Below are 13,997 nucleotides of genomic sequence, written 5' to 3'. Positions count from 1 at the left end.
CAAACTGTAAGCTTCCTTGTCTCATCTCTGTCAGCAGTTCGCTTCATCGATTGCCAATTGGAGTTCACACAATCCAACACCACGCAAATGCTGAAGTTCATTTTCATTTCTATGATCAAATATTCTTCTGTCATTAAACATGTCAAAAGTAAGCAAAAGAATGCAGTTGCACATGCACAAAACTGGTTTCGCAATAGCAACATTAAAAATCATTTCCTCTTGCTATCACATTCAAGTAATTAATTGGAATATATTCTCTGATTTACTTATGTATTACCTGAACAACCTGATAACTAGTGGGCATTAAGCACAGTTGGGGAGTTCATAATAACCTGCTTCTATGTTGCCGGTTTGTGGAAAGTACCAAATGTTTTTAGACAGAAAGCATATAATGACAAATAAGAAGTGATTTAAAGATTGTTGAGACAAAGAATATTCATCACACAAATTCATTGAAAGAAATATAAACATCTGCCCCAAAAGCCTAACGGGTAAATGCATTAAGCCACAAAGACTCATTATTAGCCTGTGCTATGTTAGCTAGTCTCAGCTGGGTAAGATACTATTATTGTCATTCTGTCCCTTGAGCTATGGGAGGGAGAACACATTCAAGGCTCTAATTCCTGAGTCTTATTAAGTTGTTCATATATAGGTGCCAATTGCACTGCACTAGGTTTGCAATCTTCCACAGCTGAACAGCCTGGTAATTATCACAGCCTAGACTCACACACAAAATTAAGACACTTTGACAAGTTAGTGGACCACTCCAAGCAGGTCAGGAGCTAAACCCTCCAGGACTCAAATGTTTTTAAAAAGGAAGAGAAGAGGAGTCAAAAATATGGCAAGGCACCTTAAGAAACTGAAATACTGGAGGATCTAACAACTGCATAATGACAATGTATCCTGAGGAGTCACAGCAGGAAATGAGAGCACCCTTGGGAGCTAAAGATACAATGCAGCAAAGCCCATGGGAAATAAGCATGCTGTAGCTTGGTACTGCAGAATATGATGGTAATCTACTATCAAAAGTGAGAGGGTTGCAATTAATTGCTGCAAGAATCAAGCGCTTTCAATTGATAATCCATGCGCTTCCTTCTTTTCTCATCTCTTCTGACAACTGGTTTGTGGGAAGTAAAAGCATTTTTGACTCCGTAAACATCTCAACTAAAATACAGGGTAATTCAATGATTGACATCACCGTGTTCTTCATGTGGCCCACACAATGCAGTCAAGATTCTCATTCATACCTTCCAGTTCCTCCATAACTTTGCCCAAAATACCTTCATGGACACATGCATGCTCCCAAGCTGATACGCTCTATACCATCATCCGTTAGCTTTACATTGAGCTTCCACATGCTGTGAATGAGCTGAGGCACAAAAATGTAAACCTGACAGGAGGATGATTGTTTAGCAATAATTCCAACTGTGACCAATACTGTGCTTTCACCACAGGAAAAGGATTAACCTTGATGATTGTACAAAATAACACAAAAGTGCAGCTTCTTATGTGAAAAACTCAGTGGATGTCCTAAATATGATCCAAACTGTCAAGCACATGAATAGCACAAAGGGAATAGAAAACATCAAGGAGCATGCAAACTTTCTCAAACTTTAATGGACAGAAATACTTTTTTTAAAATCTGAGACCAGTAATCACAGTTGGAACTTTAAATCAACTTAGCCCCTAGAAATTAAGAAAGCAGTTTGAATATTCAAGATGAGAGAAGAGTAAAGTCATGTTTATGATTTTGAGGAAAGCTGATGGATATTCAAAGTCCAAAGTGCATTTTCAGCATTTGTGGTTTTAAAACTGGAACAGGTGGAAGAGTTCACCTAACAAACAAGTGATACTAGAGGGTGGTTTGGGTTTCTACTTAACATAGACAGCTTTGTATCCCAGTAAGCCAGCACAAAAATAACATTTCATATACAACTCATAAATAATGATCCAGCTTATTCACTTGTTTCACTTTGATTTAGAAATTAAATGTAGCCTGCACTCGCCATACTTTATGTACACTTAGAACAGATGAAGCAAATCTTTTCTGAACTTTGATGTACACTCTTCCATTTGCTAAGAAGCTGTGTGATCAGTTCTGGGCTAGGCAATGGAATTTGAATCTACACGAGAGAGTTGACCTGATAACTCAACAAAGATAAATTAGAAATGCAGTTCTATCATATCCCTCCATATGGAGCAATATTTCTGATACGCTTATATGCTCTATGTGGTGAAACTAAAGTGTCAGAAAGAGAATAAAGAGGTTTATCTTGCTAGAAACCAAATCATCAGGACAGATGAAATTAATAGCGCCTTGATGAAGGTTAACAGTTAAGTAAAATAGTGAAATTAAAAAGGTAATAAAAAATGGACCAAAAAGAGAGTAATAGAGAGTGATAGAGAGAGATAGATAGAGAGAGAGTGATGGAGAGGGAGTGATAGAGAGAGAGTGAGAGATAGAGAGAGAGTAAGTATGTGAGAGAGATTACTACCTAAGACCTACTGGAGAACTAAAGAGAACTTCGGAAGACTGACATGGACATACAATAGATAACACAAGAAAAAAAGTTAAAATGGGAGAGAGACTGCCAGATCTGTATTGTGATCTGAATCACATTTACATTTCAGGATCATCATCAGAATTTAGTTGCTGGACAGCATGACAAGTGAAACATAACCGTCTGCTGTCAATGCGTCAGGCAAGATTTCTGAGCACTGTCAGAGCACATGCATGCAACAAGATGTCATGCATCTTGCTGGACTGATGCTGGTTTATATATATCTTCGATCAATGACCAGGAAACAATATTGCAGTCAGGACAAAATGAGTAGCTATTAATGAACTGAACCGACTACAGGATAACAGAAGAGGAAACGCACTTTTAGATCAGCTTAACTAGATGTGGCTTTATAGCATAAAGGGACATGCGATTTCTGCAGGGAGTGGGGATTGATCATGGTATAGTATAGGGCTTGCAGTGAATATGAACAACTATATAGGATGTGTATGCCCTTTCCCTTGGGATCAAATGACTTATTCTTAGAGTGACATATGATCCATCCCCATGGAAAATAATCGTTGCCAGTCAGACTTATTAACTTCTTGCCTGACTGGTTGCACAACTAAATGGCAAAGTTTTCAAGTGATCTGTCAAAAACTTATAGAAAGATGCAACAGTGAGGCTGCTTCAGGAGTGTGAAGTTTCTCTGACTTGGTTCTATATTATGATGTGTTATCTCAATGTAGAGTGCTGGAGCACAAAAACAAACTTACATTTACACAACTCCAGTATAAAACTCAAATAATCTTTTATATTAAATTCTGTACAGAATCATTCCATTTACGAGGATTATAATCAATTTTAAAGTGCTTAAGGCTGATAAGGGTACAGTCATTCTTGTGATTATTTTAAAATTCGCACTTTCTATTTGCTGTCTGCGTTGCTGGTGCTACTTCTAATCATATACTAGGTACAAAATAACATATGAATAATCAACATCTGCATAATAGTCGAATGGCAAACAAAGGATTATTGTTAAAATTATGTTTGGACTGACATAAGCAGCTTGCTAGAATGGCAAATAAAAAGTTGTTCAAGCATATATCACATCATGTAACAATGTAAGTTTCTAAGTGCTGGACAAGGGTAGGAGAATTAATTATATGTGTCTTCATTTCTTAAGCATGGCGTGTCTCCTCAGTTTTCCACATCATGAGTCTGTTTGTAGTCTTTTATTCCACCTTGTGAGCCCACTTCATATCATCAGTCCTTGGTTTGTGCCCAGTTATATTTGTTATGAGATACTCAAAGTTCCGCCAAAATCCCATCTTTTCAAGCGGGTAGTTCAGCCATCCTGAGTACACACAGAAGATTTGCATCAAATTAAGAGTGCACACCACAAAACAAATTTCAAACATTTTGATCTTCAGTGAAACAAAATTTCAGCATCATTGTCAAATGTAGTTCATTTCCGTAATATAAATTCCTTTATCGATCATCATACTATTAATGGGAAAATTTCTAATTTAGTTTTTCAGATCTTGATCCTATTTGCAACTTGCCTCATTAACATATGTGAGGAGAGTTTTCAAGCATCAAAAACACTGACTGACTGAGAGCCTGTTAAATTAAAGAACTGCAATAGCTTTGAAGGTTAAATGCTGTTATGCTCTCACAAGACAAAAAACCTTCAGTGAAAGACAGGGGGGAAAAAAGAGCAGCAGCGAAGAAAATGGTCTGCCTCCAGCCATTAAAAGGTTATTGAAGAAATCAAGGTAAAATAATCATTCACAAGATCCAAGCAAGCAGGCAGAAATGTTAGGTGATTTGAGTGCACACCAAGCCAAAATGCAATGATATATTAGATCAGTAAAGCAAAATAATGCATCATAACTTTCAGTTTATTAAGTTCTCCTGGAGAACTGGAACTGAAATAGAAAAAATAAACAAGAAATGCAACAGACGCAGGAAACCTTGAGCAACACACACAAAATGCTGGCGTGTTCATGAAAGGTCCTGAAACGTCAACTGTTTATTCCCCTCCGTAGATGTTGCCTGACTTGCTGAGTTCCTCCAGCATTTGTGTGTGAAAAAGAAAGAAGTTATGTTAAGCATACTGAACTATGATTGGACCACACCGATATCACGGTGAACAACTCCGGTCTGCAACTATAAGATTAATATAAAAGCACTGGAAAGAGTACAAAAGGCTTAGGATTCTTTGAACTATCTACAAAGATTAAACAAGACCTGAAAAGATCTTCAAAATGATGAGTGGTTTGATCTGGCAGATACTGAGATGACATTTACACTTCTGAGTGAGACTAGAAAAAGAAGCTTTAAAGATAAAAGAGAGACTTTAAATATAAAATAGCCACTAGTAAATCCAAGAGAAAGTTTTTGTTTGCCGTGGGTGTGATTAAACTATGAAACTTTCCCCCACAAGGAGAAATTGAGGTGACAAATAAAGGTATATTTAATGGGAGCCTAGGTGAGCACACTGGAAGCAAATTAGAACAGACAATAATACTGCTGTGATTGCATAGTCAGAGTGGGAAAAGGCTCACATAGGGCACTACAGCCAATGTGTATTTGTTGGAGCAAAGGGCCTTTTTTCCACTGTAAGATGCAGCAGTTATTCCTGAGACAAGAGCTTAAGATTTATTGTATCCACTGACAGTTCAATCTGATTTGCAGAAATTGTCTTGAACAAATTCAGAGGAAAGTTTACCTACCATTGCGGATGGGCAGTAAATCTACTGGGGGAAATCTCATGCCATAGATTACCAGCAGGTAAATGGACAGAGGGGCAGTCCTTGGGGTGAGCATCATATCTAAATAGTAATTAATTCACCCTCCTTCCATCTGTTGGCATGGGGATTATTATCATGATTTCCAGCTAAACCATCAAACTCAGCCAATGATTGGAAGTGTCCAACAACCTGCCTGCATAAGATTTCAAGTGATTGGGTTACACTGACAGCCACCTGCCTACACTATTTGTCTCAGGGCTTGGGGGTGACATTGTGTGTCAACAGGGAAAGAGACAAAGCAGAACCCTTGACAACTGTAGAAGCCCTTTTTTTGCCCCTCCCTTACAGTGAGTGCAGTCTTGATCCCTCCTGCGGATGAACCAGACAAGAATCGGCAATGGTTGGTTTTGATCTACAGGAGCAAATTTCACTCAAAAGCTGTCAGGAAGAGACAATTAGGAAAGTACAAGACTGTGGCTTGTGCATTCTGCCAGCAGTGCAGATCTTTGCTCAACTGACAAAAAATGTGCCTCATGAGTGTGTGAATTTCAAAGTCCTACCGCTGACCAAAGTCTGCCAGCCTTGGATTACTTGGCAGATCAACAACTCACTGTCCTGGTTTGATCATCAGCTTCCTCTGTGCACAAATGAATATGACAAGGAAAACGTGTACACCACAACTACCGTGCAGACTGAAGCCACCTTGTAAAGACTTTAGGAAACTGAGAAGGATCAGAAAAGCTACTTTACTGAAAAGTCTACATCCTGAAAATGAACTCTTGTTTGGGTAAGGCACATTTAAAATCCAAATTCAAATTGATCCAGTCCACAACGGCCACTCAATTAATATTTACAATCAAACATTCCCTCCATTCTCAAAAAGCAGAAAAATTCTTAACGTTTTATTTTCTCTCTCCCAGACAACAAGAATATGTTTGCGAAGGTCTGTATAAACCTTCAAAGAGATATTTAAAGTTGTAAAGAAACATCACTCTAACAGGACTATAGAATGGTTTAAGTTTAATTATCAAATAATTATGAGTTATAGAGTCTTGCAGCCTGGAAACAGCCCTTTCAGTCCATGTCAAACATCAAGCATACATTTACACCAACCTTGCATCTTATTCTCCCATGTTCCTATCAATTCTGCCCCCATCCACTGATTCTACCATTCACCCCAATACTCGAGGCAATTGGAAATTTATAGAGCCCAATTAACCTACCAACCTTCACATCTTTGGCATAGACTGTAAGATCTAGGAGCCAAATTAGGTCATTTGGCCCATTGAGTCTGCTCCGCCATTTCATCACGGCTGATCCAATTTTCCTCACAGCTCCAAACTCCTGCCTTCTCCCTGTTATCCCTTCATGCCCTGTCCAATCAACCTCTGTTTTAAATATACATAAAGACTTGGCCTCCACAGCTGCCTGTGGCAAAGAATTCCATAGATTCACCACTCTCTGGCTAAAGAACTTCCTCATCTCTGTTTTAAAAGGACGCCCCTCTATTTTGAGGCTATGTCCTCTGCTTTTCGACTCTCCTACCATTGAAAACATCCTTTCCACATCCACTCTATCAAAGCCATTCACCATTCAATAGGTTTCAATTATGTCACCGCTTATTCTTTTAAACTACAGTGAGTGCAGGCCCAGAGCCATCAAACACACTTCATGTACCAAACCATTTAATCCCGGAATCATTTTTGTGAATCTCTATTAAGCCCCCTCCAGTTTCAACACATCCTCTCTAAGATAAGGAGCCCAAACCAGCTCACAGTGCTCCAAGTGAGGCCTCACCAGTGCTTTATAAAAAGTCTCAACATAACATCCTTACTTTTATATTCTAGTCCTCTTGAAATGAATGCTAACATTGCATTTGCCTTCTTCACCACAGACTCAGCTGGCAAATTAACCTTCTGGGAATCCTCCCAAGTCCCTTTCAACCTCTCTCTTGTATTTTCTCTCCATTTAGAAAATCATGGGAGGAAACCAGAGTATTTGATGGAAATGCACATAGGGAGAGCATGCAAACTCCACACAGACAGTGCCAGGGTCAGGATTGAACTTGGATTATTGGAGATGTGAGGCAGTGCCTCTCTTAATACACCACTGTGCTGCCCTCTACATTCAGTAAGAATTTTCACCATGGTATTGTTTTTCTTTTCTGTGGTCAAATGTATCCTCTTGAGAGCAACACAACTGGTGGAGTATGGATTTCATTAAGCAATGACAACAGAATGATCACATGACTGGCTATGGAAGGCATCAACACAAACTCACTCTCGTCAGACCCTTATGCAGGGAGTCAGTCTATCCAGCTGGCCGGCAAACTACTATATTCCACCCAGCACTGCCTCGGCCCCAGCCTACCCTGCTTAAAGATCTTGGCAGCCTTTTACATAGCACTAAAATTATCCAATATTCAAAATTATTCAGGTTATATTTTAAAGATAGTTAAATTAATTTAAAAATATTAAATTAATCTCAAATAATTCCTAATCCCCAATAAAACAAAGGCCCCACCCACCTCAAACATTCTGTCTTCTCCCCCCCCCTCCTGTGGGGTAGAAAATACAAAAAGCTGAAAGTACATACCACCAGACTGAACGACAGCTTCTATCCCGCTGTTTTCAGAATCTCGATTGGAGCTTTTGTATGATCAAATGGACTTGAATTCACAAACTGCCTCATTATAATCTTACACTTTATTGTTCTCCTGCACTGCACTTTTCAGTAGCCTTTGTAATTTATTCTGCCTTGTTCGTTTTACCTTGTTCTACCTCAGTGCATTGTGCGATGATCTGGTCTGTTTGAACAGTGTGCACGACAAGCTTTTGGTACCTGCCTGTGACAATGATAAACCAATCCCAATACCGAGACAATTCAACCCGGGGCAGAAGCCAAGCGGTGATCCTAGCTTGTGATAGAGAACCTCTGGAAGATAGAACTCACTCTGTGGAATCCACATGGAGAAAACAAACATAGTCACTTTTTCAAATCTCTTAGTGCATTCAGTACTTCCATGTTTGACAGTGCACACCTAGAGTTCCCTAACCTGCTTCACTTAAACTGGTAAAATTCTACTCGGAGCCATTATAACATATCAATGAGATTCAAGACTTTAATGCCAAGAGATAGACAAGGTACAATAAACAAATTGATTTGCTGCAACTTTGTTAATTTGTTTATTTTGCTCTTATAAATACTCAGTATGTTACGATCTATCCAAATCTTGAAAACACCCAATTTAATCCTAGATTGAAGCTGAATTATCAGAATCTGATGAACGACCTCAAAAGGACTGGACAGACCAACTAACCTTGTCAGTATATAGCTTTGAGATCCTACTGCAACTGTGAAAGTAATAAGACTCAACATGCACTGGTTCAATTCAAATGGCTGAATTTCACAGGAATGCACTGTACATTGCTAAAATTTTTTACCACATCCCCAATGTCCACCCTGAATACAGAACACTAAGAAACATGAGAGCTTCGGCTTTATGCAACACCTACAGAAAGCCTGGAGGAGTATCGAAACAGCAGGAGCAAAATTACAAAAGGAATTAAGGAGGCAAAGGAAGTGCATTAAAAAAGCATTAGCAAAGAAAATTAAGGAAAAATCAAAGATGTTTTATAAACATAAAGGCTAATAACAAAGAAACAGAAAGTCATTACTAGGGACAAAAAGATAATCGGGTGCCAATATAGCGTAGTGGTTAGTGTGACACTATTACGTCTCAGGGCGTCAGAGTTCGGAGTTCAATCCCAGCATCCTCTATGATGATTTTGTTCGTCCTCTGCATGGAATGAGTGGATTTCTGCCAAGTGCTCTGGTTTCCTCCCACAGTCCAAAGATGTACTGGTGAGTAGGTTAATTGGTCATTGTAAATTGACCTGTGATTAGGCTAGGGTTAAGTCGGTGGGTTGCTGGGGGAGTGACTCAAAGGGCCAGAAGGGCCTGTTCTGCACTGTATAATGTTTTACTGGAGCTTAACAAAAAGACAGGCTAAATGTCTATCATGTAATGGTCTTCACAAAGGAGTTAAGAAAAACACAACGTTATTGAGTGTGATAGCCAGGAAGTGTTTTAGCATTTTAAAATCTCCAAGCCTGATAAAATATTTCCCAAACTGCAACAAGGAATTATCTGGGCTTGTAGTATGGCACGAAATGACTACAAATACAAATATGTTCTTGACTTCTTGATCAGGTAGTAAAAAGAATCTTTGAGGATAAAACTTTAACTGTAACAAAGAGTTTGGCAAGATTGCTCAAGGCAGACTGACAAGACAAATGAAAGATCCAAGTGAAAGTGAGAAGTTGGTGTGTGTGTGTGTATATATATACACTGTATATAAAAAATGAGATTTTTCAGAGACAAGAATGCTGTTTGTAGTAGGTCCTTTGCTTTTTGTGGTGTGTACTAATGCTTTACACTAATATGCAGCAGCTGTAATTAAGAAGGTATGCTGATGTTACAAAAATGATCACCTTGCTAATGAGGAAGAAAGTTGCAGACTATTAAAGGATTAATGGATGGAGCAGCTGGGCAGAAAAATGGAATTAAATTCAGAAGAGTCAGATAATGCATTTGTAAAGGGCAAACACCCAAAGGAGTATAAGGGACAAATGTCAGTATACTGAACCATGCTGAGGAACAGTGAGCATCTACTGTTCTCTGATTGAATCAGGACAGTAGGTATGGTGGGAAATCAGAGTAAGGAGTCATTCCGAACCTGCACCAGTACAGGCACAGCCCATGTACTCTGGCAATCACGTCATAGGGTGTACGTGACAACACTTAAAACAGCACAGGGGCCCTTGTCCGTCATGTTTCCTGCCATTCAGGGTCCTAAACTCCCTTTCTGTACTTCCTGCTCACAATGAGGTCTTCTCTACCCTGGGAGACCAAATGCAAAGTAGGGATCCACAAGTTAGATCCTAACCTTCAAGTTTTCTGTCACTTTAATTCTCTCCTCAGTCCCCACTCAGTCGTCAGCCTGTTAGATTCTTCTGTTGACACTTAAAATGAAAGATTGCAGCCTTTCTACACTGACTTCTACAATTTCAGACAATGAACACCACCAGCATTTTCTGTATTTATTTCAGATTTTCTCATTTGTAATTTCAGATCAGACTTGATGGATTTGATTATGAACGATATAAACAGGGTAAATGCAAGCAGGCTTTTTCCACTGAGACTGAGTAAACCAGAACAAATAGACTGAGGAACAGCTTCTATCCCAGAGCTGTGGCCTCCATCACACCACTCCCACAGAACAATGACTGAAACTGTGAGCACACACATGCATACACAAGGACTCAAATACTTGCACTAACGGCACTTTGTGCATTACTGTGATATTCTGGTGCTGCTGCAACTTATTTTCTGCTACTTATCTCTTTACTACCACTTTTCTATTACTGTCTTGTTTTTATCTACCGCTTTATTTAATTGCCTGAGAGGAAGCCAAATGGAGTTTCATTGTACCTATGTATAATGCCAATAAAGATCATTCAATCCAATTCAAACTAGAAGTCATAGGTTAAGGGTGAAAGGTGAAACAATTAAGGAGAATCTGAGGGGTATCTTCTTCACTCAGAAGATGGTGAGGGCTGCCAGCGGAAGTGGTGGATGTGGGTTCAATTTCAAGAGTTAAGAGAAATTTGGATAAGTACGTGGATGGGAGGGTTATGGAGGGCTGTGATCCAGGTGCAGATCAGGCAACATAATATTTTGGCATGTCTAGATTGGCCAAAGGGCCAGTTACTGTGCTGTAGCCCTCTATGACTCGATGATGATTCCGCTTCGTCCATCCACACTTCGTCACCACCAGTCCTTTATTTCTTTACCTGTCTCGTCTACATCCTCCATCTCCTTGCAGTTTCCTTGCCTTCCAAGCACAACGTTCCTTTCTCCCTTTTTGCTTATTCTTACATCTTAAAAATCTTTACTTCTAACTTTTCCTAATTCTGAAAGAAAAATCATTGGACTAGATCATTAAGGGACTTCTCACTACCTTAACTGTTGGTCCTCTCCACTTCAGTCACCACTGCTCCACGCTCGGATTGCAGGTTCAAGTGTTGGGGGGGTGTGGTAAATGGACCCTTGTACTTCTGCAAAACACTGCCATCTCTCTGGATTCACTCAGTCTGCAAGAGATGTCTTTGTGAAATGGATTGAGTGTGATTCCCCCTGGGCCTGGTATGGAGAAGTCACCAATCTTCTGTACGTTTGGTCAACACAGAGCTGGATGTCAGAGGAAAGCCTGGGTCAAAAGTTATTTGGACATGATTATGTTGAATCCTCCTAATTTAAATGAAGTGAGACATCTTCTTGCACTGAAAGAGCTCGAAAGAATTACAACCTAACAACCACCTATCAATCAGATCTCAGTAGGTCATGATATCAGCAAGGGAATTGTGGCTACAAGAAACATATAACAGGAGATGAGGTTTAGAATAGATCAGCCAAGATCATACTGAATGCTGGGGCAAGCTTGAGAGGTCGAATGGCTTACTCCTTATGTTTGTACACCACTGCATATATCAACTGTACATAAACTTCCAATGATCTCAAACTCACAAATCATATGAAAAAAAACTTTTTTTTAGTTTATTTGGCTTCAATTGACACATCAAAGCAGATTTCCAAATATTAGAAAAGTATCAAAATGTGTAAAGATGTAATTTTCCTCAGTGGGATCATTAGATCAGATTCTCCCAGGTAATAAATTGCACATCATCAGAATTTATTTCCCATTTTAAAAGATTCTAAATACACCACGTCAAAATTTGCACATGCACTTTTCCAAACACTGCAGCGTCCACAGATGTCTGAGCCACAGAGTTCTTGCAGATGTTAGTTTTACGTGAGGTTCAGGTACAGCCGCAATCTCATATTATGTCAAATTTAGTTTTTAGCAGAAAAGCAAAAAAAATTTAAATAATATTATCTCCAAAAGATGAATTAGTCTCTTAAGTATTTGTCGTCCAAGGATTTCAGGTTGTCAGTTTTTGGGAATCTCTCTCTCTCTGCCTTCTAAAGTTGCTCTTTGGGTTTCAGAAGTTCCATATTAGTTTCCAAGCCTGGGAGAGGACAAACAAATTCCTGACTATAACAGATCTTTGGCCTTTAAAATGGGTAGATCTATACAATTCTCCAAAAACATCTGAGGAAGGCCAGAATGGCAAAGAAGCCTAAATCAATATTGAACTCTAAATATTAGAGTGTACAAATGTAGCACGGTACTGTTCTTTCATACAGCCTGACAAATCCTATCAATTTGGAGCATTAATTATACATTAAATTTACATGAAAAATAAACGAAAATATGACAGAAATAAAGTCAGTGTGGTCAAGCTGAGTAAATATTGTAATCTAAGAGTAGTTTGTCTGGCCTTGAGAATATCAGGGTTGATGGGGTTTCAGAGAAATGGATATTACAAAGCACGAAGAATAACAGAGTGATAAACCAGAAACACCACAACTATATTCATTGCGGTATACATCTAATGGGGCTCCTAGCAGAGAACACTGATGTTTTGGTGTCTGATTGTTAAGTATGACAGCAAAGAAATCTTGTTTATTGAAGGATGTAATCTGAAACATCTCTCTATACATCTTGTCATGTACCCAACATGTCCACCTCATCACTGCATGAATAACTTAGAAAAGCGTGGCTGCATTTCTCAATGAGAAAACATCCAAATGCTATCATTTAACTACGATCAATTATTTAATAATTGAGAATGAATGTGCTAAAACACGAAATAAACAGCTTTACTGATCAAGATAGCATTTCTGCTATGGTACTAGAATAATAAATAACCTGCTGGCACTTGCATTTTTGGTGTATTGTGGAATATTCCGATCCAATTTTGAAGCAGGCTTTCATGATAACTCTAACGCAAATGAAACTGAACAAAAGACATGAAAGCATGTCCGTTTTAACAAATTTTTTTTGAAACACTGTAACTAAGAAACAGTTTTACAAGGCTACCTCAAGCCTCTGATTGATCCCTGTGCAGCCAATTTTTCTTGTTTTCTACTGGTTCTGCTTTATTCGAGTCTATTTGTTACTACTGACAGTAGGCTATTAATAATTCAACGTGGAGAGTGTTGCTTACTGAGAACTGAGAACATATCATTCCTGAGAGAGATGAGGGCTGTTAGGCCATATTCTCCCTTGAAACAGATGCTCTCCCATGTGGATTGCTCATAAATACGCTCATCGTTGGTGTCCTACAAAACAACTCATCACTTTTTCCGATGGCTGTTAGTGAGCTTGGTTTCCTCAACAATTTGGAAGTTGGAGTTGGATGCTTCTGGATGTAAAATATAGGCCTGGTCTTCATTAAAGAACTATAATCACAAATAGGAAACATACAATTAAAGTTCCAAATGCCCTTGATCTGAGATGTTTGGTTATGACCATTGCCACATTCTTGTCCGCTTGCACCATGCTCCTGGAAGAACTTGCCCTTTGTAGCAGAATGGGATAACCCCTTTTCCTTCAGATAACTATTGGTTGAAACAAGTCCTCCAGATAACCCAAGTGTTGTAGTTAGTCCTTGCCTTCTCTGAAACAAAAGAACATTTAGCAACAGCACCACTCAGCTTGGAAAATGAAAGATGGGCTCATACAGGCGGATGGAAAGTAATCAATTCTTGTCCAAACATTCTATAGCAGGTAGGAAATTGGCAGCATTATCACTCACTTTTGAGAAGTAAATAG

At 39.0% G+C, this 13,997-nt stretch overlaps 1 protein-coding gene across 2 annotated transcripts in view; it reads right to left on the bottom strand.

The window, feature by feature from the left end:
* Nucleotides 1-521: 521 nt before the first annotated feature.
* Nucleotides 522-13,997, bottom strand: part of si:ch211-212o1.2 (uncharacterized protein LOC492735 homolog) — a 170,167-nt gene continuing 156,691 nt past the window's right edge. Inside the window, exon 5 of one of the 2 annotated variants that reach the window (XM_063066915.1) lies at nucleotides 522-3,858. In XM_063066915.1, the coding sequence (XP_062922985.1) occupies nucleotides 3,737-3,858 (122 nt within the window). In that variant the 3' untranslated portion in view covers nucleotides 522-3,736. The remainder of the gene's footprint in view (nucleotides 3,859-13,997) is intronic. The other variant, XM_063066914.1, reaches the window with a different exon arrangement.

Source organism: Mobula hypostoma, chromosome 14 (genome assembly GCF_963921235.1).
Source record: "Mobula hypostoma chromosome 14, sMobHyp1.1, whole genome shotgun sequence".
Lineage (NCBI taxonomy): Eukaryota > Metazoa > Chordata > Chondrichthyes > Myliobatiformes > Myliobatidae > Mobula > Mobula hypostoma.
This window is presented reverse-complemented; position numbering and strand designations above follow the sequence as displayed.